The sequence below is a fragment of the Anser brachyrhynchus genome (genome assembly GCF_964034855.1).
Source record: "Anser brachyrhynchus genome assembly, chromosome: 18".
In the NCBI taxonomy this organism is placed as follows: Eukaryota; Metazoa; Chordata; class Aves; order Anseriformes; family Anatidae; genus Anser; species Anser brachyrhynchus.
Window position 1 is genome coordinate 11,148,101 of NC_137711.1, and position 26,763 is coordinate 11,174,863.

The 26,763-nt window shown below is 53.7% G+C and overlaps 1 protein-coding gene across 4 annotated transcripts; it reads left to right on the forward strand.

The window, feature by feature from the left end:
• The first annotated feature begins 4,833 nt into the window (after window positions 1-4,833).
• LOC308180113 (bMERB domain-containing protein 1-like) lies at window positions 4,834-24,558 on the forward strand. 4 transcript variants are annotated; one of them, XR_013940755.1, is made up of 7 exons: window positions 4,834-5,003; window positions 11,419-11,539; window positions 17,294-17,367; window positions 20,721-20,835; window positions 20,958-21,031; window positions 21,377-21,620; window positions 22,118-24,558. XR_013940755.1 is itself a non-coding variant. In XM_080561277.1 (7 exons), exons 1-6 carry the CDS (start codon window positions 4,940-4,942, stop codon window positions 21,759-21,761), a joined length of 567 nt encoding a protein of 188 aa, XP_080417403.1. In that variant the 5' UTR covers window positions 4,836-4,939; the 3' UTR covers window positions 21,762-21,802; window positions 22,118-24,558. The 4 variants fall into 4 exon arrangements, 3 of the variants coding, with proteins under 3 accessions (XP_080417403.1, XP_080417404.1, XP_080417402.1); XM_080561277.1 differs by lacking the exon at window positions 21,377-21,620 and adding an exon at window positions 21,643-21,802 and having other exon boundaries at window positions 4,836-5,003; XM_080561278.1 differs by lacking the exon at window positions 21,377-21,620 and adding an exon at window positions 21,643-21,794 and having other exon boundaries at window positions 4,836-5,003.
• The last annotated feature ends 2,205 nt before the right edge of the window (window positions 24,559-26,763 follow it).

The following is a 26,763-nucleotide window of genomic DNA, read 5'->3' on the forward strand; positions in this document are numbered from 1 at the left end:
TATTTTTTGTAATGAGTCTTTTCCCTAAATTGTAGCTAGATATCGTCCATTTACAGTAAGTCCATTTAGGTGTAATTTAACAAGATCAGGTGAGCGATGTTTTTGAGAACTGTGGAGTTATTCTGCATGTTCTGCATCTTAAAAGTGAGAGCTCCTGAGTGGTCTTTTCTTCTGTGATGGAACTTAATGCCTCTAGGGCATGGTTTGTGCTGTCGTGGGTGCCCCTAGTAAAAGTGCTCCTCATTTTGGCCACCTTTGAAGTACAGGCAAGACATTACCAGTCTGATTTGAACTCTTGGGTGAATTATGATTGCAGCACGATACAGAAATTCTGTGCCTGTAAAATATGGGTCTCATTTACACACCTCAAAGAATCAGGCAGCTCCCGACCATTGCTGGGGTGAACACTCAGTAGTGCTAATGTAGGGAAAAAAAAAGGATTCTCTCATGAAATATCTTGGCACTCTCAGCTTGACATCTGTACTGCTGCATTTGTCAAGAGGGAGCCAAAGCAGAGGAATCTCTGCTCCGTCTCTGCTAACTTAGATTGTACATTTCTCTGTGAACGGATACAGTTTTTGTGCATGGTTTCTCCCTGGGGCCACTGGTTTTGCTGTGATATAAATTACTTTTCCGGCCAAAGGCATTTTTTTTTTTACTTGAAATTGGGTGTGTTGACACCATAAAACTGTGAACCCAGACATACAGCTGAGTATGAGGCAACTTTAAAATTAAGCTTTGCTTCACCTTTAATATTTAGAAACCCTGCCTGAAGAAATCAAGCAACAGAAAAAGTAGTTATCTCATACTGACCTTATCAGTACAACAGACCGGGAAGTTGTTGGTACCAGGGCTTTGGTTTTGAAACTTTGAAAACATTTCTAGCTCTCATCAGGTTGAAAGGTCAGAACTACGGAGGTAATTATAACACTGAGAATAGTAGGCTTGTTCTAACACGGGTTTTTATCAGCAGCAAAAGGAATTTTGAGCCAGGAAACACAACCACGTGCTGAAATGATTTTAATAGTCAAAGCATGAACTGAGAAATGTGAACATGAATTTTTGACAAATTCTACAGAAAATAAGCTCATTAAAAAACTCCAGACAAGTTATTCTGACAAGACATGGATGCTGCCCTGAAGCATTAGGCATTCAGGTCCTCAGGACCAACCTGAGGAAGTGCTTTCTCGAGAGGTGACGAATTGAAATTCTAAGCTTCCTTTTATCATCAAGACGTGAGCAATTAAGCTGGCAGTGAAGGGCCCTGCTCACATCACTTGGAAGCGTTTTTGAATACTCTGACTTTGTTGCATGTGCCTTAGAGGCACCTGCTGTTTGCTGCTACCTGCTCAGGTTGTTTGAGGGGCTTCAACAAACCTGGTCCAGCCCAGCTTTCTCCAAGCTGCAGTTTCATGCTCTTTGTACTTGCCAGCACCTGCCCAGGGTCTGGGAGGTTGTATTACTGTTTCCTGATACTGGATAATGTTCTACTCAAAAAATTACAATGAATGTGCACTTTCTGTTATGTAGGCACTTGATTTCCACAGAAGTAACTATGTACAGGGAAATACTTTGTGTTTTTAAGAAATATTCTGCTAGTGCCATGAAAGCGTTGCTGTTAGTGACGCTCTTCTGATGAAGACCAAGGTGAAAATCAGCTCAGGATCCATTAAAACTTCTTTGCTGTGGATTTGAGGACGTAGAGCCTCTTCTGTATTTTCTCTGCAAAATGGATTTGTACGTAATGATTGCATTCAATACAGCAGACCAAGTAGTGTGCATTAATTGGATCACAACTCTTTCTATGATTCTGGACTGCTAAATGTAATCCCATGTTTTTAGGGAGAATAAAGCAAGCACATAGAGTGCTTTAAATTTAAAGTGCAGACCACAGCAGATCTGGCTACTCATGGCGAAGGTAATCCTGTAGAAAATTTGGCTGAAGAACTGATTAAAATATTTACACGTTCATTTTCACTGCATTGTGGAGCAATCAAAACAAGGTGAGTCACTTCAGATCTGAGTTCATAATTGCAGCAACAGTGGATGCTCATCATTTAATGAGCTGAGGAACAATCAGCTGGTGGGCTATTCTTACTTTTGACATGAAATAACAAAATAACAAAATTCTGTGGCTATATATGTGCAGGAAAAAATTTATCTCTGAGCTCAGCCTTGCCTGTCTGAGTGGGAGCCTAAGTTAAAAATGACAGCACAGCTCCTGTACATAGACCAGAAAACTCATGGTGTTCCTAGACAATTCACTCCAATCACAAAACGCAGTCTTTCTCAAAAAAACACTGTTTCAGCTCCTGCCAGGGTTACACACAGGTTCATGGCCTTGTGGCTCGGTGCTGCTCCTGCCTGAGAGCTGCTCCTGCATTTTCAAACAGTGGCTAGAGCAAGGTGCAGCTGTGGTTCCCCTGCTCTGAGGCACTGCTGCGGCCTTCCTCGCCCAGAGCAGCAGCTCCCACATCCTTGGCTCATGCATAGACTCTAGATTTTTGTCTCCTTGCTTTGCTGCTGGGTTTATACACCACGGTTCGCCTCAGTGAATGAGGCACTGCCTCCCTTGCAAGTGTTCTCTTTTAAAGTACTGGGGTGGAACAAAGCTAAACAGCTCTGACTGCATGAAGCAGAACACAGTTCTCTGGTTTTTGCACTTGGGAGTTCCAAGATTTGACTCAGTTTATAACAGTGGCAGCAAGGACTAGCTCAGCAGCCTGTTTCATTTGGCAGGAGCAGTTCGACAGGAGGATGCTGCAAGGTGCCGAGAGCAGGTACCGCAGTAAAGGCTTTTCTCTGCAGGGTGTGATATTCGGACCCATCCCTTATGTTGCCATGCTGCTATTTTGCTCACTGGCAGCTCATTTTACTGCAGCCTGGGCTGCTCCCTGAACCAGCGACTTCATGTGTTTTCCAAGGGTGAAGGAATCCCCACCGTGAGCCCAGCCTAACCTCTTGCCTTGGACCCTGCTCCTGGGGACATCAATGCCAGCTGCGGGTATGTCCTGGCAGAGCAATGTGTCCTAGCAGAGGGCCTGTGCCCCCTCTGTGTGCTTTGGGCAAGGTGGTGCTTAGCTGGGTGCCATCGCGGAGGACTGCAGGTTGTGGATCCCAAATGGAGCGGTTGCTTCTGCTGTCAGAGTCCCAGTGAACGGCATTCAATCCAGCTGGTGGCTGGCACCACCAAACACGAACACAAAACAGTTTTCTTTCACATTTTAATCAGTGATTTGGACAACGGGGTGGAGGACACCCTTAGTAAGCTGGCAGACGACACCAAGTTGGGTGCAAGTGTTGATCTCCTTGAGGGTAAGAGGGCTCTGCAGAGGGATCTGGATAGGCTGGACCGGTGGGCTGAGGCCAGCTGTATGGCCTGCAACACGGGTAAGTGTGGGGTGCTGCATCTGGGTCACAGCCACCCTGTGCAGCGACATGGGCTCAAGGATATGGCTGGAAAAGGTGCCCAGCAGAAAGGTGCCCTGGGGATGCTGGTCTGCAGCCAGCTGCCCACGGGCCAGCAGCGTGCCCAGGTGGCCAAGAAGGCCAGCACCACCCCGGCCAGCCTCAGGACCAGCATGGGCAGCGGGGCAGGGAAGGGCTTGTACCCTTGTGCACAGCACCGGTGAGCCCGCACTTCCAGCACCACGTTCAGATTTGGGCCCCTCAGCGCCAGAAGGGCACTGAGCTGCTCGGGCCTGGGCAGAGGAGAGCAGCAAAGCCACGAAGGGGCTGGCAGAGAGGAGCTGGGGGGAGCCGCTGAGAGAATTGGGGTGGCTCGGTCTGGAGAGGAGGCTGAGGGCAGGCCTCACCGCCCAGTGCAGCTGCCTGAGAGGAGGCTGCAGGTGCGTGCCGGTCTCTTTTCTCAGGCAGCAAGTGATGGGAAGCAAGGCCATTGTCTCCTACATCGGATATCAGGAAGGATTTCTTCATGGACAGCATGGGCAAGCACTGGAAGGGGCTGCCCAGGGAGGCGGTGCGGTCCCCATCCCTGGCAGTATTTACAAGACATTGTGTAGTGCTGGGACACGGTAGGTCAGGCTGATGATTGACTTGACAACCTTGAGGGCCTTTTCCAACCGAGGTGGTTCCATGACAGTATGACCAATGTGAAGCCCTGCAAGCGGGAGGGTTTTAAGCCCATGCCGGTTCCCCACTGTCCCAGTACTGCCGGACCGGGAGAAGGCACTGGGGTGGTGACACCTGTCCTTGCGGCATCCCACAGAAGAGCTCGGTGGCGGGAGGAGAGGAGCAGCTCTCACAGCCACGATCCCCGTTCCAGTGGGTGCTGCCAACAAACCTTTGACTTCCAGACCACCACGTATTTTTGAACGTTTTTTAAACACTTGGCTGTTCTATTTTTCCCCAGGGGGAAGTTACTCTTGATGGAAAGTGCAGCCGCCCATGCCCACCTCCTCGCCCTGCTTTTAGGGGCCCCGCTGAACCCCGCATCCCCCCGCAGCACGCCCCATGCCGGCTCTGCACCCCCACATCCCCATTCCTGGCAGGAACCCCAAGCCCGGGGGATCCACCAGGCAGCACCTTCCAGCCCCACTGCTGTGACGGGGGGGGGGGGGGGGGGGCTACTTTTATTATTTTATCCTTTATTTATTTATTTTACGGGCTGTTTCCGAGGCGGGAAGGGGAGAGGGGGAGCGCACAAAGGACGGACTGGGTGGGGGCCGCGCCCACCCCGCGGCCTTGTGAGGGGGCAGAGCCCCTGAGCGGCGGGGCCGAGGAGCGGGGCCGGGCCGGGCCGGGCCGCAGGGGCCGGGGCCGGGGCCGGGGGGGCGGCGGCGGCCGGCAGGGGGCGCGGCGGCCCCGGCGGAGCGGAGCGGAGCGGGGGGGAGCGGCGGGAGCCCCCCCCCGTCCCCGCCCGGCGGAGCGGAGCGGAGCGGGCAGGGCAGGGCCGGGCAGGGCCGCGCCGTGCTGCGGCATGGAGGGGACGCGGACCCCCCCCCGGTACGGATCGCTCGAGTCCACCCGCTGGCCGGAGCCAGGTGAGCTCCAAACTTTCCCCCGGGTGGCTCCGGTGCTGCCCCCGGCACCCCTCCGGTTCCCCCCCCGGGCTCGGGTACCGGAGCCCCGCGGGGCGCCCCGCAGCGGTACCGGCCCTAAGGGGAGCGGGGCTCGGGCTGGGGGAGCCACCGGGGAGCCACCGGGCATGGGGCGGGGGAGGAACGGGGCAGGGACGGGGGGACGGGGTGCACGGGGAGGGAGGGGAGCAGTGGGGGAAGGAGGCTGCAGGGAGGGAAGGGGCGGCTGGGGGAGAAGGGATGGACAGCAGGGGCTGGAGGGACGGGAGGACGGAGGGGAGAGAGGGTGGAGGGACCGAGGGATGGATGGAGGGGAGGAAGGACGGAGGGACAGAGGGCTGGCTGGAGGGGACGAAGGGTGGAGGGAGGAATGAGCCCCCCACCCGGCTGGTGCTGCCCAGAGAGGTGCGGAGCCGCCCTGCTGTCAGGCCCGGCTGTGGGCACGGCTGTGACCGGCAGGCTGGGTGCCCACGCTGCCCTTCGCTGCCTTTTCCCGTTCTGACCAGTTCCTCCAGAATGAAATGGGGTGGTCCTGGGGGGGGGGGGGGAGGGTCTGACAAGGGGGATCACCCAAATCACAGAACCTGGCCTTGGGGTGGGAGGTGATATCCCTCACATCTGGGCTGTGGGCACCCTGCGGAAAGGAGGCTCCTGCAGCCCTCCTGCCAGGGCGTCCTTCCAGCTGTAGTCCTAACCTATGGACAGCACAACCTCTGCCCTTCCCCGTCCCTTTCTGCTCCCCGTTAGCCCCTTGCACCCAGCAGGACAGGGGCAAGCAGCCGCAAAGTCATGGAGGGAGGCATGGAGCAAACTCCAGCACCTTGCTTGATGCTGCTGTGGGGTTGTTGCCCGCGAAGCTGCTCGGCTCCATGGAGAGCTACCTGAAGTGTCCATCATTCTCCTTTGTGCCTTCCAGAGCAGCAATATTTATCCCCGCCATCTCCTCCTGCCTGAGAAGAGTGTCTGGGCGAGGGCGTGCAGGGGTCTGAGCTTGTCCTGCAGGACTGGTGTGCTCGGCCGTGCACTGCAGGTTCTTGAGGTTCATGTCCCTCTGCCGGGCACCGCAGGGGACAAGCACTGTGCAACCTCTGTAAACGCTGCCCCAGAGACGGGCAGCACGTTGCGGTTGCTCTTGTTATCAAACTTGCAGAGCAAGAGCTGATGTTGGTGGGCTGAGTGCCTCCTGCCCATGCTGCTTTCTATGGCAGGGAAAAACCCACAGCTGACTTAAAGGCCTCTTGGGATGTGGCCCAGGTAAAGGGCCCTGACCCCCCTCCTTGGGGCACTGTCGATCAGCCGCCCAACTTTAATCATGAAATAAATCGCTCGCAACTCAACCCTGAACTGGCTGCTGCTGTGACTCATCCCAGACTTGCTGCTGGCTGTCTAAATGTTTTCACCAAAGCCATACGGAGTGAAAGTCTCCAGCTATTATACTCCTCATTAACGATACTGTCTTCCCCTGGGCCATGCGTGATGATCAGAGCATCCCCAAGCTGAGATCAAAGCTTTCTCCCCTTACTTGGTTTCCCAGCTGGAAATGCTGCCTGTTGGGGCACTTTGCTCGGGCAGCGTGGGGCAGATTTCCTTGTGTGGGGCAGATTTCCTTGTGTGGGGCTGATTTCTGTGCCTGGTGCCGCTGCCGGACCAAAGGGGCGCTGGGCAGCGTGGCTGCACACATGGTCATCCCGCTGCACCCCTGAAGGGACACTCAGACTGTGAGCTTGGACACACGTTTAATGAATGCCCCTGCCGTAGCCCCTCGCTGGTGCCAGGCACTTAGAAATGGGTGTTAGAAACCCATTCTCAGCTTTGGCAAAACCACCTCTGGGGACATCTTTATCTCAGCTGTCTGCAGGGCTTTCAGTCCCTCGTGAGCTCTGAGTGTCCACGCTTCCATCTGCGGTGGCTTTATGGAGTCGCTGCCATCACACAGGCTGCACGGGGCCCCAGGCTGCGCGGGGAGCTGTGGTGTGGCCTGTGCCTGTAGCTGGGGGGATCAGGGACTTGGGATCCCCCGCGTCTGCCTGGGGAAAGCATCTCCTGCACTAGCAGAGAAGATCCATGCAAATCCCATTCGTTTGTCACAGACTTACGTCATCACATGGAATCACAGAGGAATTTGTGTCAGGAGGGAACTCTGGACATCTGGAGTCCAACTCCCTGCTCAAAGCAGGCTTATTTAGGTCAGGTCACTCACAGCCTTGTCCAGAAGGAATCTTGGACCAAGGATCAGATCCCTTGACCTCTCCAGTCCCAGTTCTTGTTTCCTGAAGGGGAAACATTTTCCTGCTGTCTAACTGGAACCTCCCATGTTCCAGCTTGTGCTCACCATCTCTTACCTGATCTTTGCACACCTCCAAAAGGAGTCTGTGTCCCTCTTCTCTGCTTCCTCCCGTTAGGTAGCTGAGGACAGCCATGAGATCCCCCTTCACCTTTTCTCCTTCAGGTTGGGCAAACCTGCTTCTGTCAGCCTCTCCTTGCCCATCTTGTGCTCCTGTCCCTGCCCTTGTTCAGATGTTCATCTCTTGGCAAGACCGCCTGTGGTCCTGGGCAGATGCTGGTGGATGGAAGGGGTCTCCACCAGCAAGTTAATCCTATCAGCCTCCTATAGGGTAGGGCATCCTATCACTAGCCCTTGGGTTGCTGCCTGTATGGATTCACTGGTTTCTAGTGAGGGTTGATGGATGTTTCTCGTGCAGAGGATTAGCTCTGTTTCCCATTGCCCAGGTGTTCCTGCACCCCACAGTGTCTCCGGTCCTGCTTCCCAAGCCCTTGTTTTTTCTTGGTGCCAATCAAGGTGAAGGATTGGCTGATGTTGGGCAGGGCCTCACCCTTACGAAAAAGCCCAGCAGCAGCAGCTTTGGGTTTCTGATCCCGAGGACTTTCTCCATTCCTCACTGAAAATAGAACGGGTGGGGAGAAGGTGCTTGGGGCAGATTTTAAGGAGGCAGAGGGAAGAGTTGGGGGCTGGCGGAGGCCCGAATGGCAGAGGCAGAGGGTGATCCTGCCAGAGGGTTGTGGGCTTCATTTTGCAGGAGCTCTCACCTGGGGCTGCCCTCCCTCCTGAATTAAGCAGCTCCAGGCACACGACTCCCTGCTTAGAGCTCTTCTCCAGGACTTACTGCTCCAGTGAGATCTTCCCTGCCGTGCTGAGGACACGTCTTGCCTTAGGGACACAGAGTGCCCCGTCCCAACCACACCACCAAGGGGACCTTCCAGCTCAAATCCTGCAACAATTGCTCTGCTGCATGGCGTAGACCTGTCCCTTGTCCCCACCCCACGGGTCACTCCTGACCTGCAGCCTCCGCTGTCCTACAGAAATGTGACCGCGGGGTGCATGAGGGCAGCTCCTCCTGCGCACCGTGTCCCCAGCCACGCTGAATTCCCTTGTCGCTGATTTGAACCCAGCCCGAGCCGAGCCAGCAGCTCTCTCACCGCTGTGGGCAGCTGCCTGTGGGCTGACATCGCCCAGCACTGCCTCCTCCTCCCTTCGTGTGCACAGGTGAGGGTTCATTCCCGCAGCTGGGACGGCTGCGGCTAATGAGGTTCTGGGATGAGAAGGGAGAAGGAGCGATGCTGACACCTGTTTCAAGCCATTGTGCTCACCGCTGTGGGTGGGAAGCAGCTGGCTGATGACCTGAGCCACGAACTTCTGCCACCAGTGATCAGAGCTGTGCTGGGGGGTTCCCCCACCCACCCAGGCCAGCAGTGACAGTCCCGCTCTGCCGGGCCCACCCCTGTGCTCCGAGCAGGGCTCAGATCTGTCCTTGGCTAATGAGAGCTGCAGTCAGCTCGTGTCTTTGTTTACTGGAGCATCTGTAAAACAATCAGCCTTGTCATTTCAGCGTGGTCACTGAAGGGACTCTTGGAGCAATGCAGCTTTTCCCTGACAGGTCTAGAGCCGCGGTGAAGTGTAGGGAGGCACCCAGGGAGCGGCTGCTACAGGTGCACGGCAGCCGTTCGATCTGCACCCTGTGTGTGTTACCTGCTTGTCTGCTGCCTTCTGCAGGGAGGTGTGAGCAGGGCACACATACAGGGAGGTGTGAGCAGGGCACACCTTCAGGGAGGTGTGAGCAGGGCACATATACAGGGAGGTGTGAGCAGGGCACACATACAGGGAGGTGTGAGCAGGGCACATATACAGGGAGGTGTGAGCAGGGCACACATACAGGGAGGTGTGAGCAGGGCACATATACAGGGAGGTGTGAGCAGGGCACACCTTCAGGGAGGTGTGAGCAGGGCACATATACAGGGAGGTGTGAGCAGGGCATGCATACAGAGAAGTGTGAGCAGGGCACATATACAGGGAGGTGTGAGCAGGGCATGCATACAGAGAAGTGTGAGCAGGGCACATATACAGGGAGGTGTGAGCAGGGCACATACAGGGAGGTGTGAGCAGGGCACGCATACAGGGAGGTGTCAGCAGGGCACATATACAGGGAGGTGTGAGCAGGGCACATATACAGGGAGGTGTGAGCAGGGCACACCTGCAGGGAGGTGTGAGCAGGGTGCATATACAGGGAGGTGTGAGCAGGGCACATACAGGGACGTGTGAGCAGGGCACACCTGCAGGGAGGTGTGAGCAGGGCACATACAGGGAGGTGTGAGCAGGGCACATACAGGGAGGTGTGAGCAGGGCACACCTTCAGGGAGCTGTGAGCAGGGCACACCTGCAGGGAGGTGTGAGCAGGGCACACATACAGGGAGCTGTGAGCAGGGCACACATACAGGGAGGTGTGAGCAGGGCACACATACAGGGAGGTGTGAGCAGGGCACACATACAGGGAGGTGTGAGCAGGGCACATACAGGGAGGTGTGAGCAGGGCACATACAGGGAGCTGTGAGCAGGGCACACATACAGGGACGTGTGAGCAGGGCACACATACAGGGAGGTGTGAGCAGGGCACACATACAGGGAGGTGTGAGCACTGCCACCAGCCCCCTGCCCGTGCCCGGGTGCAGCCGCGAGGCGCTGCGGGGTGGCAGTGCAGCGGGATGCTCGGGATGGGAGCTCAGCATCCCGGTCCCTTAGCAACCGAGGTCCTGTCCCCTAGCAACAGCAGCCCGGTCCTGTAGCAACCGCATCCCTGGTCCCGTAGCAACCCCAGTCCGGTCCCTTAGCAACCCCTTCAGGCCGATGGAAACCAGGCCGGGGACTTGGGGGGGGGTCCTGGGCTTGTTTGCAGCAGAGGCAAGAGCTGATGGGAGGCAGCGCATCCAGCCCCACGCTGTGTCCAGCCCACGTATCCTTTGGTCTGTCCTGAGCAGGCGCTGTCTCCTAGGAGCATCCCAAGAGTTTAGGATGGGGAATGACTGAGGATTTGGCATGCTGGTGTTGGCTGAAAGTGGCCTGGATGGCTGCTGGAGAGGGAGGCATTCTCCGAGTAATCCTCATTAGTTTCTAAGCCTGAAGGGGAAGAGAACTGTTCCCCAAGCCAGTTATGCTAACCTAAACTATTCATATTTCCACTATTAAACCTTCTCCACCAGCAGCCTTGGAAACATGCCTCACTCTGGGAACAATTTCTCCAGCAGTTTTGGGGGCAGAGGACCAGTGAGTGCGGGGTGCTTTGCCTTGTGCCTTTGTACTGATCTCTTCCTGCCCTGCATGGGCGAAGTCACAGGGCTGCAGAAAGGCAAAGTCTCGCAGCAGAGATGTGCACTGTGGAGATCCAAAGGAAGCACAATTTTCCCCTGATGTGTATGATTGTTAATGTTGTCTCATAGCCTGGCCTTGCTGTAGCTGCTGAGCCCCCCCCTCCCTGACCTGTGCTGCATGTACATCGCAGGAGAGCCAGATTAGCCTGCGTGTGATGAATGCGCTGCTGCACTTCACTGATAACAAGCTCGGTGACATGATGCTGACAGCCAGACTGGCAGGGAGCTGGGAGCTGGCCTCATCTATCCCATAAAACAGGCTGGGGGTTGATGCAGGCTGTGCAGGCTCGCAGGCACTGCGTGAATCAGTGGGACATCAGTGGGACATCAGTGGGACATGGCTGGAGGCAGAGCTGGTGGTCAGAGCAGGATGATGCCTGCTGGACTCTCATCCTGCCCATCCCTCAGCTTGCCACCGCACTCTTCTAAAATATGAGAGCCTCTTTTTCCCACAATTTGCTGTGATGTTTTTGCCTCTTGTCCTGAGTCAGTGACATCCCCTTTTCCTGACTGTTTCCCCAAGTGGGTTTCCCCAAGTGCTCTTTCCATGAACGTGTCGGGCTGTTTCCTCTTGCAGCAGCAACCTGGAAAAGAGCTTAAAACTGCGCATGCTTACTGGTGATGCTGTCTGGTGTTTGCAGGGGGTCTGGGAAACCCCATCGTCCTCAGCACCTTAAATGTCAGCTGCTGGCTGATGTGGCTCTGTTTTCCTTTACAGAGGATGAAATTGTTTCCATGGCCGACTCCACCACCACCATCGATGACATCGAAGGGGAGCTCTTCAAAATCGAGAGGATCAGGGAGATCCTGGTGAGGAGGGAGTCGGAGCTGCGATACATGTGAGTGCTGGGAGCCAGCCTATTTCTATGCAAACCTAGTTCATGGCATGGGTTTAACCAAGCTAAAACACGCCTGTGTTCCACCATGAGCACCCCATCTTCTCAGCAGGTTCATGCTCAGCTCTTGGGCTGGGATTGGGAAGGGACCCGAGGTTTGGTGGCTCATTGCTGCTCTCTGAAGATACTGCTTTGCCCCAGCGCGCAGATCTCTGGCTGTTGAACAGCCATGCGCCCACAGTTTACTGTCCCCACGCTGCAGCGTTATGCATCCTCCCAGCTCCGATGTGTCTGGACCAGCCTCGGTCCCTCATTCCCAGCGCAGCCTTTGCAGCCAAATGTGGAGGGAAGGGTTTTCTCCAGGGCTCACAGCAATAGTCAGAACAGTTTTGGAGTAAAATTTTGGATGCCTTTCATATTTAAGGCAATCAATAGTCACTGTGCTGCAGTGACTGAGGGTGATGAGGAACATTCTCTCAGGATATATATTGGTATCTGCTATGGTGTGGGAGGAGAAGGACTGACTTACCCACACTCCAGGTTATTGGCACAATGGTCTCCACTGAGCTCTTCCCTTTTGGAGTATCAACACAGAGAATCTGGGTGCACAGAGTGCCAAGATCAAAGTGACCCTGACAAAAAGAATCACAGAATCATGAATAACCGGAGTTGGAAGGGACCCATAAGGATCATCGAGTCCAGCTCCTGTCTACCCAGCAATTCAGACCATATGACTAAGAGCACAGTCCAAATGCTTCTTAAACTCCGACAGGCTTGGTGCCATGACAGTGTCCCTGGGGAGCCTGTTCCACTGCGCAACAACCCTCTCGGTGAAGAACCTCTTCCTGATATCCAGCCTGAACCTCCCCTGTCGCAGCTTGACACCATTCCCGCGGGTCCTATTGCTGGTCACTAAAGAGAATAGATCGGTGCCTGCCCCTCCACTCCCCCTCGTGAGGAAGCTGTAGGTCACGATGAGATCTCCCCTCAGCCTCCTCTTTTCGAGGCTGAACAGGCCAAGTGACCTCAGCCGCTCCTCATACTTCTTCCCCTCTAGGCCCTTCACCATCTTTGTAGCCCTCCTCTGGACGCTCTCCAACAGTTTCACATCCTTTTTGTACTGTGGTGCCCAGAACTGCACACAGTGCTTGAGGTGAGGCCACACCAGCACAGAGTAGAGCTGGACAATCACTCCCCTCAACCGACTAGCGATGCCGTGCTCGATGCACCCTGGGGTACGTTTGGCCCTCCTGGCTGCCAGGGCACACTGCTGGCTCATGTTCAACTTGCTGTCAACCACAACCCCCAGATCCCTCTCTGTGGGGCTGCTCCCCAGCGTCTCGTCGCCCAGTCTGTACGTATAGCCAGGGTTGCCCCGTCCCATGTGCATGACCCGGCACTTGCTTTTGTTAAACTTCATGTGGTTGGTGATCGCCCAGCTCTCCAATCTGTCCAGATCTCCCTGCAAGGCCTTTCCACCCTCAAAAGAGTCCACAACTCCAAGTTTAGTGTCATCAGCAAATTTTCTCAAAACACCTTCTAGTCCTACATCCAAATCGTTTATAAAAACATTGAAGAGGACTGGCCCTAAAATGAAGCCCTGGGGGACCCCACAGGTGACAGGCTGCCCATTTACCACAACCCTTTGAGCCCTGCCCGTCAGCCAGTTATTCACCCATCGTGTGATGTTTTTGTCTAGCTGCATGCTGGACATTTTGTCCAGTAGGATCTTATGAGAAACTGTGTCGAGAGCTTTACCGAAAAGGCAGAAATAAAGCCAGTTTGACGAAGAGGGATGGCCACAAGAGAAAAGCTCATGAAGCGAAGCTGCGACAAAGCTGCACAGCCCCTCTGGGGCCACTGGGGTCTGCAGTCCTGACTCTGGCTTAGCGGGCAGAGGCGACTGGGAGGCAGCCGAGAAAAAAAGCAAAGATCCAAGGGGCTGGAAGGCTCACTGCAGCGTGAGATAAACAGTCGGCGCTCCCAGCACAGCTCTGCATATCATGCATGTGGTCTCCAGCTTGCAAAGACCTGCATGCCGTCAGCGAGAGGTAAAGCAGGGCGCTTGGCCAAGACACCTCTGAGCCAGGAACATGATGGGGGCCATGCCCTGGGTCAGCTCAGGGCTGCAGAAAGCCGGGTCAGACCCATGGAAATGGGGCTCCCAGCTCCCTGCACTGCCCTGGGGCAACCCTCAAAGTCCTGGTGTGGGCAAAGAGGGAACATGCCACGCACATGGAATTGAGATGTTATTTGTCGGCCTCATTAAAATCTCAATGATCCAAATCAAAATTCAACAAGCAGTTATGATTTGAATTGCAATGATACTGGCATTCGTGGTCTGAATTGATTATGTTTTTTTATATCACTAACTTGCTATAGTCAGCCCAGTTCTGAACTCCCATGCTGTCAGGTCAGCCCAAAACCTGGGATTTTTTGATGGTAATTGCAAAAAAACTGTATTTACCGGGCTGCAGCACTTGACATGCTGCTGTTTTAATGTGTTTGGGTCTCTGCTGGTGCCTGCACCACAGGGATGACAGGAGCCTGGCAGTGCCCGTGTAAACCCGCTGCCTGCGGTAGCCATGAGCTGGGCTGTGGTCTCGTGGCTCAGATTTGGAGTGATGACCTCTGTGAGGGATCAGCGCAGTTCGTCCCAAATCTATTGCTGAAAAGGATTTTTGGAAGTCATAAAAAGTGAAGTACTTAAATGCTTTCCATGGCAACCAGTACCTAAATCTCACAGGTGCTGTCAAAACTCACAGCTCTTGGTTTTCCTTATCCCGTTATTTGTTTTCTATGTCCTGGGGTGGGTACAGCTGCAAAATTCATCACTGGGAAGTTTTTGGAGGCGCCACAATTGCATGTCTGAGCAGCTGGGAGTCACTGCTGGGGACAAGGGAACTCCCAGGTCTGGCTTCTGCACGATGGGTTTAGACAGGATGGGGATGTGGGGCTGCAGTGGGGATTTTTTCCCAATGGGGGGAAAAAATAGGATCAGTTGGACTGTAGGGCTCAGGGAGACGGACATCTCTGTTGGTGTGCCACCAAGCGGAGATGTGACTCGTCTAGTCAGTCCGTAGGGATCACTGTTTTCTTCTTGTTGGAGATGTCAACCTAAAACGTTCCAACATTTCTGAGATGTCTGTGCTGAGGAAAACAATGACTCTCCCGGTATTTCTTCCTTTATAGGGCAAAAGAAAGGTCTGAATTTCCTACGAGAGGTGCAGCTTCACGCCTCAACTACTCCGTGCAGGAGTGACCTGCTCCAATCCCAGAGCCAGGCGGGGCAGCACAACCGTGGCTGATGCTGCAACGTTATCTCAGGTGGCAGAAATAATCCCAGCTCCAGCAGCAGCCTCCTGGCTGCTTGGCTTTGCAATCTCTCCCAAGTTTTATTGAAATGACAATTTTTATTAGTGCCCGTTCATTACTTTTATTATCAGTTTTCAAATGATTTAATTCGATTTTAATTTTAATATTTCAGTTATCATTTGACTCTTTATTTTAATTTTAATAAGTCTATCACCGGCAATCAGCCAGTTGCCCATGTGTCCTCTGCAGCCCTCCTGCTCATGCTCTTCACACAAGCTCAGGGCTCAGCCACCAAGGCACGAGGAGCAGGCGATACGAGGACAGACAGACCTCCCTCTTCTCCCCACACAGCTGCCAGCCGTTGGCATTGGTGGACCTGCTCAGTGCAGTCTGCAAACAAATGAAGACACTGTCAGATGGAACAAGGGAATAACAGAGCCAAGAGGAAAGACTTCCTCCGCCTGGGATATTCTCCTCCTACAGCAATATCACACGGGGTCCCTCTTCATCAGTCTGTTCGTTTTCCTTTCTCTAATTAATATTTCTGGTGTCCTCAGCACAGCTGACAAAGCTGCAGCTTCGAGTAGCTCCAGTGTGACTCATATCAGACTGGGTGGACGGCGTGACTCAGTGGAAGGGCCGGCAGGATTACTGAAGGTGCAGGCAGGGCTTTTAATAACGAAGGCACATCTGTTCAAGGTGGCACCAGCTCGTGAGTCGACTGTGTATTATCTGTAGACACAGATCGTGTTTTAGGGTTTCTCATCGCTCACAGATGTGGAGCTTCCTAAAAATCTCAGCTGAGCTCTTCCAGGATGGATGTTTTGCCATGCGCCCTGCACAGCATCCATGGGGTGAGTTCTCCTGCCTTCAGGTCTTGGATGACCTTGCGAAGCTCATGCTAAGATGCTGGGGTGCTTGGTAGGGTTCAGGAGGACATACAGAGTCTCTGTCAAGGTAAAAAAAAAATGGGTTGTCTGATTCCTTGATTTCAAATGAGCCAGTGGCCCAAATCCCCTGATTAGGGAGCTTTGTTTCCTGGGTGCCTCAGTGCCGAGGAGAAGCTGCTTTAGCAGCTGCCAGCTGGGCGGACAGTGCTGAGGCTCAGGATGCAACTTTGACTTTTCCCAGTCCTCCCAGCGAGGGATAATGTGAGAGGTGTTCAGGGAGGGCTCAGAGCAGGAGCAGAAGTGTCAGATGGGTCAGTCTCATCATGCTTTTGTTGGAGATGTGGCTGGCCTTGGCCAGCCCCAGGCTGATGCAGTGCTGGAGGCTGGAGGGAGGCAGATGGGGCTTGGTGGCCCTTGCATCACTGCTCACTCTCCGTATGAGCTGCTGGCAGAAGGCAGGAGGACTTGGAGGAAAGGACCTCGAACAAAGCAAGGAGAGCTCTAATGCTAGAGGCTGCTGGCAGGAGAGTGGTTGGGAGCACAGCGACGAACCAGGGGCAGCACTTGGTTACTGGGGTTGTGACTTCTCTCACCTTCTGGTGTCACCTACCCAGGGAGATGCTCGAGGGTGGCTTGGTTCATGGTAGAGGGAGGTCTCAGCCATGAGCACTGTCAGCTGTTGGGATTTCCTTCACCGTTGGAGAGTGCACAAAACCCTTCAAACTGAGGCATTAAAGTTCACTGTGGCCAGACATCATCATTCCTCGGTCTTGTCCAAGTGGGGCTTCAGTGAGGGCACAAGCATGTGATTCTTTTTGTGATAAATCAATGAGTAAACTGGGTTAAGCCTTCCCCACTAGCTGCACTCACACTGGTGTACCTTTGGGGATGGCTGAGCATCCATGGTGCTTCCTCCTCCTCCCCGGGCATCACCACGCTGCCCCAGCACAGTGTGTGCCACCCTGCCGCTGACACCTGGGCTAAGCTCGGTGCCTCCTTGGGCTTGTCCTTCTTGGTGTATTGCTGCTGGTGTGAGATGATTTCATTGCCCACGGCTTCAGCAGGTACCTTTTCTCTTGTTGAAATGACCTTGCTCCTCAGCGGGCACCTGCAAAGTTTGCACACTTTTCCCCTGTGTTGTATTTCATTTTTCTGACTCTTTTTTTTTCATTTCTGCAGAAAGCCAGTATTAAAGTGTCAGACTCTTCTTGGTGGTGGCAGTTTCCCTTTGCTTTTGGATTTTGCTATTTAAGGAATGTAATTTTTTTTTTTTTGGAGAAGAAACACAGCTGCTATTGCATGTGCCAGGTTTTAATAAGGTATCATTGTCATTAGAGTGACAAAACTTTTGCTTTGCCAACAGCCGGTGACACAACCCATTTAGCTGCAAAAGCAGCTCTGAGATGAAGTGGCTGCCGATTCCCATGGGAAGGCAGGTAGATCTGCGCTCCCCACCATGGGCACTGAGGGCATGTGTTGGGTTTTGCTCTGGATGTTTTACACCTTTCCTCTCCCAGCGTTTCCCTCAGTGGTTTCATTCGTGTCTCTGCAGGATGGATGACATTCAGCTTTGCAAAGAAATCAGTCGGCTGAAAAAGGAGCTTCAAAAACTGATAGCCCTTCCAGGTAAGGCTTTGTAAAACTTCAAAGAGCTGCACCCTGCCTCTGCACTCAGCAGAAAGATTGCCATGAAATGCAAGAAGCTTTTCACCAGGTCCTCCCTTGAGATGCTGCTGCTGCATAAGCAGCAGGAACGTGGCTCCTTGGGTCTGACCCGAGGTCTTTCTTGGGACAGGGAGACCTCGTCCAGGCCTGGGCGGACAGCAGAGGAAACACAAGGGGAAGAAATATGAGTCCTCTGAGGAGCAGCATGGGCCTGGTAGAGGGGGAAGACAGGGAAGGGTTGAGTTAAGTTCCAGTGAATGGTGGGACCTGCCGCGTCCACCGAGAACATGGCTTGGGTGAGTTGAGGGGAGAAGCAGGGGACATTGTGAGACCGCACCTTGGAGGCAGCGGGATGAGAGAGGCCTTCAGAGGCCTCAAGAGCATGGAAAGCAATGAATTGATGCTGTGACCATGTCAGAGATGTCTGTCAGCGGCAGGGCAGAGGGCAACATCTGCCAGGGCAGGGCTCCTGGTTGCAGCCAGGGTAAGGTGGGTGCTGGGTGTCCCTGTCACAGCCAGACCTGCCCTGCCCTTCTGTGGCCAAATCTCAGCTCTCTAAAGGATCCCCTTCAGCCAAAATACTTTAATGAAAGCACACACCAAACAACTCCAGGTTCGAATGAGAAAGAACAAGAAGGGATTCCCCACACGCTATTGCCATCGCTGTTCATAAAGCTGTGATACCGCCCAGGACACCCCCATTCAGCCCCAGGAAGGGCTCTGGCTGTGTTTTCAGGACCAGGTGGGAGTCAGGTCCCTGCTTATTTGTACTCATGCGAGCCTTAAGATCCGGACCTCGGTTACTTCCACCACAGGTACCTCGCTGAAGATGCTGTGCTCACTGAGACCACGGAGTGGGTAGCAGGGGGCGATGCCTGGGTCCAGCTCTGCACATCTGCTTCCCAGAGCAGCTCAGCTCAGCGGGTCTGCGCCCGAGGTTATCCCCAAGCCAAGGGTGGCAGAGACCTTCTCTGCTGCCGTAGTGTCGCTATGCTGTGTGTGTTTGTGAAACACCAGCACACAGACTGAGGCAGGTTAGAGCCCAACTGCTGCTTAATATGCAGGTCTTGGTCAGATTAATACAACCTGGCCGCATCAGAGGGAGGTTCAGGCTGGGGGGGGGGGGGGAAGATTCTGCCATGAAGACAGAAGCTGCATGAGAAATGTAGACCCACATCTCGTAGGGATTTTTAATTCAAACAGCTTCTAGTTTGTAAATTAAGGCTTGACTTAAATGCTAGTTTAGGAACAGAATTAAACTTGTTGTTTTCTGAAGATTGAGGAATGTGGCTGGCTTTCCTTCATATGCTTTGGTCTTTAATTTTCAAGTCTTTTCAGTGTTCCCAGATTCAGCTGAAGCAGGAATGCTGCTTACATGAGGGATGCTCTTTTTGCCTTCTTTATAACTTGGCTCAGATCAGGCTGTGCTGGAAAAATCCTGCAAATTGCTGGCTTTGTGAGACTGTAGCAGCAGATCACTCATAAAAATGGGTGTTGAGGTTTGGTTCAGAGAAGGATTCAAAGACGTCAGTGCTTACTCAGAGCTCAGCCAGACCTGTGGCATGAAATCTCACCAGACCAAACTGCCTTTAATAATTCAGAGAGATACCGTGGTCATGATGGACTCTGACATCAGCAGGTTGGAAAAAAAGGTGCAGCGTTTGTACAGTGGGTTAACTCTGACATGCTCTAACTCAGGAATGCAGACTGCTAACGAACTCCAACTAAGCCGATATGTTTGTGGCCAGCCTGATGTTTCTGATTTTCACGGCATCCTAATGACACCATAAAGTGCTTCAATTCCTACCAGACAGGTGGGAGCTGCTGCCGGAGGCTGTGGCTATGGCCCTGTGACTTTCCATTAACTCTTCATGGTGAAAGACCTGTGTCTGTGTCCCAGATCAGCTTTTTCTGCCGGGGAGCTCGAGCTCACTCCCTGCACAAAACCACAATTGGAGGAGAAGCCTTTGTTTTCTGGGGGTGTTCCCAACAACAAGATGATAATGAATTCCTTCTACTCAGACCCCCACAGCAGCACCTTCCATCAGTACATAGCAGACTTTAAACTACAAATCAATACACAGTTTATGTAACTGCTGAGACCCCGCTGACAGGGTTCGCTCCATACTGTGAATTTTGCTGCATTTTTATTTAGCTGAAGGAAAACTGGAGATTGATCCATCGTGTGCTGGATTGATTTTGGAGCTGGCTGCTGAATTCAGAAATGGTGTTAAATAGCTGCAGCACAGACAGTCACAATTTCTTCCCAAGGTAGCTCTCCATTTAGATTTAACACTCCTCTATCATCTTATAGAATCATAGAGTGGTTTGGGTTGGAAGGAACCTTTAAAGGTCATCTAGCCCAATCCCCAAAGATCTCCACATATCCTGCTTGCCAATATGTACCAATTTATATAGAACATGACATCACAGTGATGTGAGAGTTTCCTGGGTCTTCGCTAACTCACTGCCCAAAGATACGTGGCACAAGTGCTTAAGTTAGGTCAGTCTGGGGGTGCAGGTGACAACCAGGGCTAGGACATTCAAAATAGCCTGGCAGACACTTGCGGTCATCCTTGTCATTGGGGGTGGATGGAGCCCATGTAAGCTGACAGTGTTTTTAAAGGTCAGATACACTGGGTAAGATCACAGGGACGGTGCTCAGCAGGGAATAAGGCTATGAAAAGCAGTGGATCGTGTTTGTTTTCATGTCTTTCTCTATATGGGATAGTGGTGCAACATGTTCCCAGAGCACATGGGCATTGTTGATAATTCCCCCCTTCTGTTTTTGAGTCACTTGGATCCCTGGCTGGTTTCTCAAGGACCTGGCTGAGTGGCAGCCGGGTGGGGTCTCTGCAGGCTAAGACCATAGTTGGGTGTGCTGACAGGGGAAATGTGGGCTAAGCACATCGTGGCAGAAGGATGACATCTCAGTCTGACATTTCTGTGCACCTTGGGACCAGGTGCCCACCCTCTTCAGCACTGACCCCTAGAGAGCCATGCTGTCCCACCAGCGAAGCCACTTTGCTTGGGGACCCTTCCTCTGCCTTGTGAAGCTCCCAGTTGCATCTTGCAATGCTCATCCCCGTGGAATTCTGGGGAGAAGCCCAAAATCCAAAGTTTGATGACACCAGACCCAGGTGGTTTGAGATGAGGTTGTCGCTTATTTAGCAGCCTCTATCTGGGTCCAGGCACTTTGGGTTGTTTTTTTCCCCCACTCTCATATCTGCTCCCAAGTGTAGCAGAGCAAGCTTGGCCTTGGCACGGGAGGGATGACTACCGCTGGTATGTGAAATGTGCTCCTTGTGCTGCAGAGACCGAGAAGTCCAACGAGGAGAAGCAGAGGGAGGAGGAGCTGGTGCAGCAGATACACAAGCTTGTGGAAACTCGGGATTTTCTGGTGGATGATGTGGAGTTTGAGAGGCTCAGGTAGCTGGGTACAATTTATTCCTTACAATGAGGACGGTGCAATCTGTCCTTAGATCGGCGTTATGCCTTGCCACATGCCTCGCTGCTCATTTCCCAGGTGCTAACCAATCTCTTTATCACAGGGAGAGAGAAGAAGACAAGGAAATGGCAGAATTCCTGCAAAGTAAGCTCTCCAAAAGCTACCTCCAGAAAGCAAGTAGGTGGCCGATGAGTTTTATTCCTCCCATTGAACCTCCCTGCCAGTTTCTCCCTTCACTAAGCACTTTGTTCACAAGATTTCATTGCTCTTTGTAGGGCGAGCTTATCTGGAGGCCGTCTGTTGCTGGAGGAGGGTGTGGGGAAATGGCAACTTTGGGGTGCTGGTGTTTGAGATCATATTGTGGAAATATCACAAATCAGTAGAGATGCTGTGCTTCCATATACCCTCCTGGCACTTCTCAGCCACCATGTCCTATGAGAGCTGGGACAAGTGGGTGTCCTTTCATGGTTCATGTACTTCATCTGACCTTTTCTAACCATCCCCTTCCATTTCATCACACAGTTAGCTGAGGTCACAAGTCACGGTATCCATCCAGCCGTCCTCTCTTCATGGCCTCTGGTGGCAGGCCACCCTTCCCTGTGCCTCCATCACTGCTGGAGGAACACCTCCCCAGCGTGGTGGGCATCTCCTGCCTGGGGTCCCAGTGCCTCTGTGTGAGGAGGGGCAGCACCACAGCCCTGAGAGGAGCTCTCGGAAGAAGCAATGGGCCTGTGCCCTTGTCAGCAAGCACACACGAACCCTAAAGGTAACAATGCCTCTCTCCATAGCTCCTGTCAAAGAGAAAAAAATGACTTCCAGGGGGCAGCAAACCTCCGCCCCGTATATGACCAAGACAGGCCTCACGCTGCTCAAGGAGTGCTGTGGCTTCACCTGCTCCATCATGTAGCCAGTCCCCAGCTCCTCTGCACAGGACATGACCGTGGTAGTGTACGCCTCCCGGGCTGGGTGACAGGGGTTCCTTGGGGTACTGGGGCTGCCCGTACAGGGTGGGTGAGCGCTGATATATGGGACACAGGGCTCCTGGCACAGCAGGAACGGGGTGCGAGGGACCACCAGGCTGCAGCCCTGCTCTATGGGGCAGTCACTGGGGAAAGATGCCAGAGCCCCACTGTGTCCTGAAAGGGGCTGGAAGGGAGGCAGCAGTGGTGATGGCTGGGAGGAGGCCGAGGAGATGGAGAGAAGCATGAAGGGAATAATGTGGTTGCAACCCGTGGTTTCCTATTTCTTTCCTTTTCTCCCCAGGTCTCCAGCCAGAGTCCACTATCTGCTGTCCTCCGAGAGTTTCAACCTCCCGTCATTATTCATGCTTCCCACTGCAGCACCGCCACTGAAGAGACTTTCCAAGTGGGCTGGTGCAAGCTTGAATGATGGCATGTCTCCTTGGTGCCACGTCAATGGTCGTCTCCTCCATGACATCAACAAACACTGAATCCCACCTGAGCTCAGCTTGGCAGAGGTGTGTGCAGCAGTGAGCCCACAACAAAGAGGTTCTGCACCTGCCAGAGTAATAAAACAAGCACTCGGAGCTAACCTTTGGAGAACATTGTGCTCCACCATCCAAGACACGCTGTTGCCACAGATCTCATCCTTGGCCTTGTACCAACTTGTGAGTCTCTGTGGGATGGTTCCTAAGGACACTTTGTGGGGAATGTCTCTGGTCTGGGGTTTGTTGTGTTTGCCTTGATGTTATTGCCAAGTCCCCTGTGGCTCTGGGTAGATCTGTGGGAAGTGGGAAGGGCAGTCCCCTGAGCCAGCTGAATGAAGGGCTAATTCTTGTAGTTCTTGTGATGTTTTCACCTGAGTGCAGCTGTAGTGTGTTGAACTACAGGCAGATGATCTGCTTTCCCCACCTCGCTATTACTGGGTTCAGTTTCAGCTCCAAGGAAAAAGAGGAAATTAGAGAAAAAGAGGAAAGGAGACAAAATCAGAAGAACAGAGCAACATGCAAAGGAAGATGAATCCAAACGGGAGACTAGAAATGTGGCAGGGAAGGTAGAAAGAGCAGGTGAGAGACACCCTCACTGCCAAGAGGGCACTCAGCCCTGCCCTCCAGCACCCATCCAGTGCCCCCGGGCTTGGCACCATGAGCTAAGTCCTGTGTGAAGGGCTCACAGCACCCTGAGGTCACCCAGTGTCTCAGTCCTGCTGTCCCTTCTGAGCATCCCCATGTGGAGACGGCACAGCCAGAGCTGCTACACCCACTGCAGCAGGACAGGGGCTCTCCTCAGGGAGTGTGAAGGCCTCTCACATCTCCAGCCCTGCCTGCCCTGTAGGGTGGTGTGGTTTCACTGGGTGGCCTAGGCTGGCTTCCCCTTCGGGTGGCTGCCCAGGAGCTTGGGCTGCCCTCTGGCCAGAGTGCTGAGGCCTTCAGCTCAGCCCTGCTGCAGCTTGCCGGTGGGCCTGGAGGTGGTGGGTGCCTCTGCCTGGCCCAGGGGCCGGCGTGCCCATGCCAGAGAGGTCACAGCCCACCTGTCTCTTCTCATTGCACCTGAAAGCACATTCATCCCTATAAAACCACGCAGGTGGGACACTTCCTGGTGCAATGTCACAAGCAGGTCCAAGTTCCTCCTGCATTTCTCTATCAGCACTGCCAGAAATCCCAGTTCTCTAACCTTTGAAAGGGGGTTTCCACTCACTTGTCCTTCCTGCGCAATCTCCTCTCCATGTGGTTCTTACCAGCAGCAATGAAAGTCCATGAGCTCTTAAGCAATCCCTTTGCACACTCACAGGCTGGGGTGCAGGGCCCCAGCGGGCTGTCACGGTACCTGGCCATCTCTAGCAAACTTGACCCCGCTTTGGTTCAGGTCTCCTCTGAGCTGACCTCAATGGTCTCAGTCTGAAGCCTGCTTACATTTTGTGCTGCTTATTGTTAACGACCTGCTGCATCCTACAACCACCCCTTGCCGGTTCCTGGTGTTCCCCTTGCTTTGGGGAGGCTCCACTGCAGGCTGGAGGGAGGATCACAGAGGAGTGAGTGGGTCGCAGGGAGCTTCCCTCTGCTTTGCCAGCCTGGTGTAACAGCACGAGGTGCCTCCGCACCGCAATACACGGCCGGGGCTGTTGCTCAAGCAGCAGTGACAGGCCAGCATCAGTAGCATCCAGCCTGGAGCTGGTGGGACAGATCGGGCCTCTCTTGCTCTCTGCTCTTCCAGACCCTGTCCCGTGGCTGCTGTGCCTGGCAGCGCTGCAGCCAGACGTGGAGCAATGTGGGTGCTCACTGAGACCCACGCAGACCCATGGCTCAGGGCCTACAAGACCCCTCTCACTGTGCTCGCCTTCCCCAGGCCTTGGGAAGGGTGAATTCCTGAGCCAGGATGTTTTGTTGGGCCAAGAGGGAGCCAAAGGCCGGGAAGGGCCCTTGATCCACTGCTTGGTCCCCAAATTCATCCCTACCTCCACACCTCCAGGCCCCAGGAGCCAGACTTCAGCTGCTGTGCAGTGCTTGGGCAGGCAGGGAGGATGGCCAGGAAGGAGACGGGGAGGATCCTGACCTGTTTTGCTCTGTGTTTGCCGGCTGTGTTTGTGTGGCTGGTTGTGGAAAAGAAGACAGGCTGCTGTCCTGGTCATACAATCCTATTTGGCCTGTGTTTTACCTGATGGCAAAGGTGCGCAGCACACGGGAGCGACACTCGTTCATGTGCATTGATTTCAACCCAAACAAATAAATGTCTGTTGGAAGCTTGGCTTGTAAATATCTTCTCCTGCTTGGGGCCTTTGCAGACATACTTTAGGCAGTGTTGCAGCAGGGCAGTTGGAGTGGAACAGGAAGAAGGTCCCGAAAAATCAGGCTGGGTTTTGGAGCTCCCTGGTATTGCAGGACAGAGCATCCCATGCCGCAGCAGTAAGATATCTGACCCTTCCCTTTCTGGCTGGTGACCTACCATTTCACTTTTGGGTCAGGCTGAAAAGTCTTTGGAAAGGCAGGAGACTTCCTTTCTGGGTGAATATCCTCACATCTCTGTGAGAACTCAGAACTCTGCACTGGGTTAATATCCTTTAGCATGCGGAGCTCTGCACTGTTTTGGTGTATTTATTCATTTATTCACTGACACAGGTCTTCTGTCCTCGCCAAGCCTCAGTGGTACCATTTGTGGATGGGTTGTGGCACATCAAGGGTCTCCTACACGTGATGCTTGGCTCAGTGGATCTCTGAAGGGATCTGGCTGCACCAGCTCTCCTCCTGGCCCCCAGCTTGTTCCCTCCTGCCTCCCCCCCAAGGTGCTCTCTGGAAGAGGAGAGGGCCTGCAAACTGTAGGTTCTCATGGATTTTGGTGTTGCCTGTCCTCATTGAGTCAAGAACAGGAGAAGCACCTCGTGGTGGCCGTGCTGGGGAGGTGGGAGAGGGGCTGGGTGCAGAGAGCAGGACAGCCTCTGTGCATCGCTGCAGATGCGTAGCACCAGGGAAGCTCAGGGTCACCCACGGACACGACGTGTGCTTTGGTGCCAGCAACTGCTGAGAGGGGGCCAGGCAGCTCCGGCACCCACACCCTCTCTTGGATCAGGCAGCTGAAAACCGTATGTGCAGAAACAATGCTCTAATTTGTGTTTAATGGCTTTCACGTCTGCCACCTGGCACCCACTGGTGCTTGGCACGCCAAGTCCTGGGTGAGTGCTAATTAGGGGGTTAGCAAGCCAGTAACATCTTCTGAAGTCGCGGCTGAAGACAGCAGTCGGTGCTAGCACGGGGCTGTGTCCCTGCCTCCTTGCAGAGTGCCTAAGGGGAGGCAGCAGTCTGCGGGTGAGAGCACCAGGAGGGGGCTGGAGGTGGCAGTGCCCCTCCGTACGGCCGTGTCGGAGCACATCCCGTCCCTCGGGCTCACGGTGGCAGCAGGCACTTCTGCTGCTCGGGGGCACAAGCCCCTACAGTGGAGATCCCACCATCAGCGGTGGGACGGGAGCAGTGGGGACCAGCATCTCCAGCTCCTGCCCACACTGATGGAATAGCAGGCTGCTCCAGGGGAAATGCTGACAGAGTCCAGATTAAACCAGTAACAACATTGCAATGTGCTGGGGATTTTCCATCAACAAGAGGCAAAACAGACTGTGAATGTAGCCAATACTTTAATCATCTCTTCTCTGTGCCAAGAGAAAGAAATCTAACAAAAAACAAAACAAAAAACAAAACAAAACTACCCAAGCCCAAAAAAATACAATGCAAACAAACCCAAACCCTGCAACTCCCCAAGAAAAGGCAGGCTATTAATACAAAAAAATCTGTTTATTATACACAGCATCACAGAACTTAAACTCTGATACCTGATTAGGTAATTTTAGTCTCTGCTTCCATTTCCCACGGCATCGTGAGTCACGTTGCTTTTGCTTCACCCCCCACAAGAACGCGGATGGGGCTGGTAGGAGTGCGTCTCTGTGATGTTCAGCACACTGTGCTCGGGGAGCAGGTCCTGCCATCTCCTTCGCTGGTGCTGAGGTCCCCAAGCCAGCAGGATGACTCCAGCGGGAAGGAGAAGGGGAGCACAGGGGATGGTGCAGGGAACCCTGCCAGCACTGATGGTCCCCTCTGCGGAGCAGGACTTAGGACTAGTGCAGCTCCAGCCTGGCATCTTCTGAAATCTCAGAAGTACTGAGAGCAGAGCTTGTCTTTTTGCTAGTTTGGGAATGCCTTGGCTGGCTTTGCCTTGGTGTAGCTGAAAGGATTTCCTTCCCTTCCAGATCCTCAGGGAAAGAGCAGAGGAAGGATGAAATGAGTTTCCCAGGCTGGAGCAGCCAGTGCCTGTCCCCCACACCCATGTGTTCTCTGGTTCCCCTTCCAGGCAAGCTCATCCAAGGATCCCTTCATTCCAGCTGTGGCAGCATCAGTGCACACCTGAGGTACCACCTCGTGCCCCTAGCCCTGGGGGCACCATCTCTTGCCAGTGCTTCTTGAAGAG

Bases quoted from the DNA above. Each gene is read 5' to 3' on its own strand.
- LOC308180113 (XM_080561277.1), top strand. From the start codon at position 4,940: ATGGAGGGGACGCGGACCCCCCCCCGGTACGGATCGCTCGAGTCCACC. The intron at 5,004-11,418 runs GTGAGCTCCAAA...TTTCCTTTACAG, and splicing joins CACCCGCTGGCCGGAGCCAG to AGGATGAAATTGTTTCCATG. The intron at 21,032-21,642 runs GTAGGTGGCCGA...CTCTCTCCATAG, and splicing joins AAGCTACCTCCAGAAAGCAA to CTCCTGTCAAAGAGAAAAAA.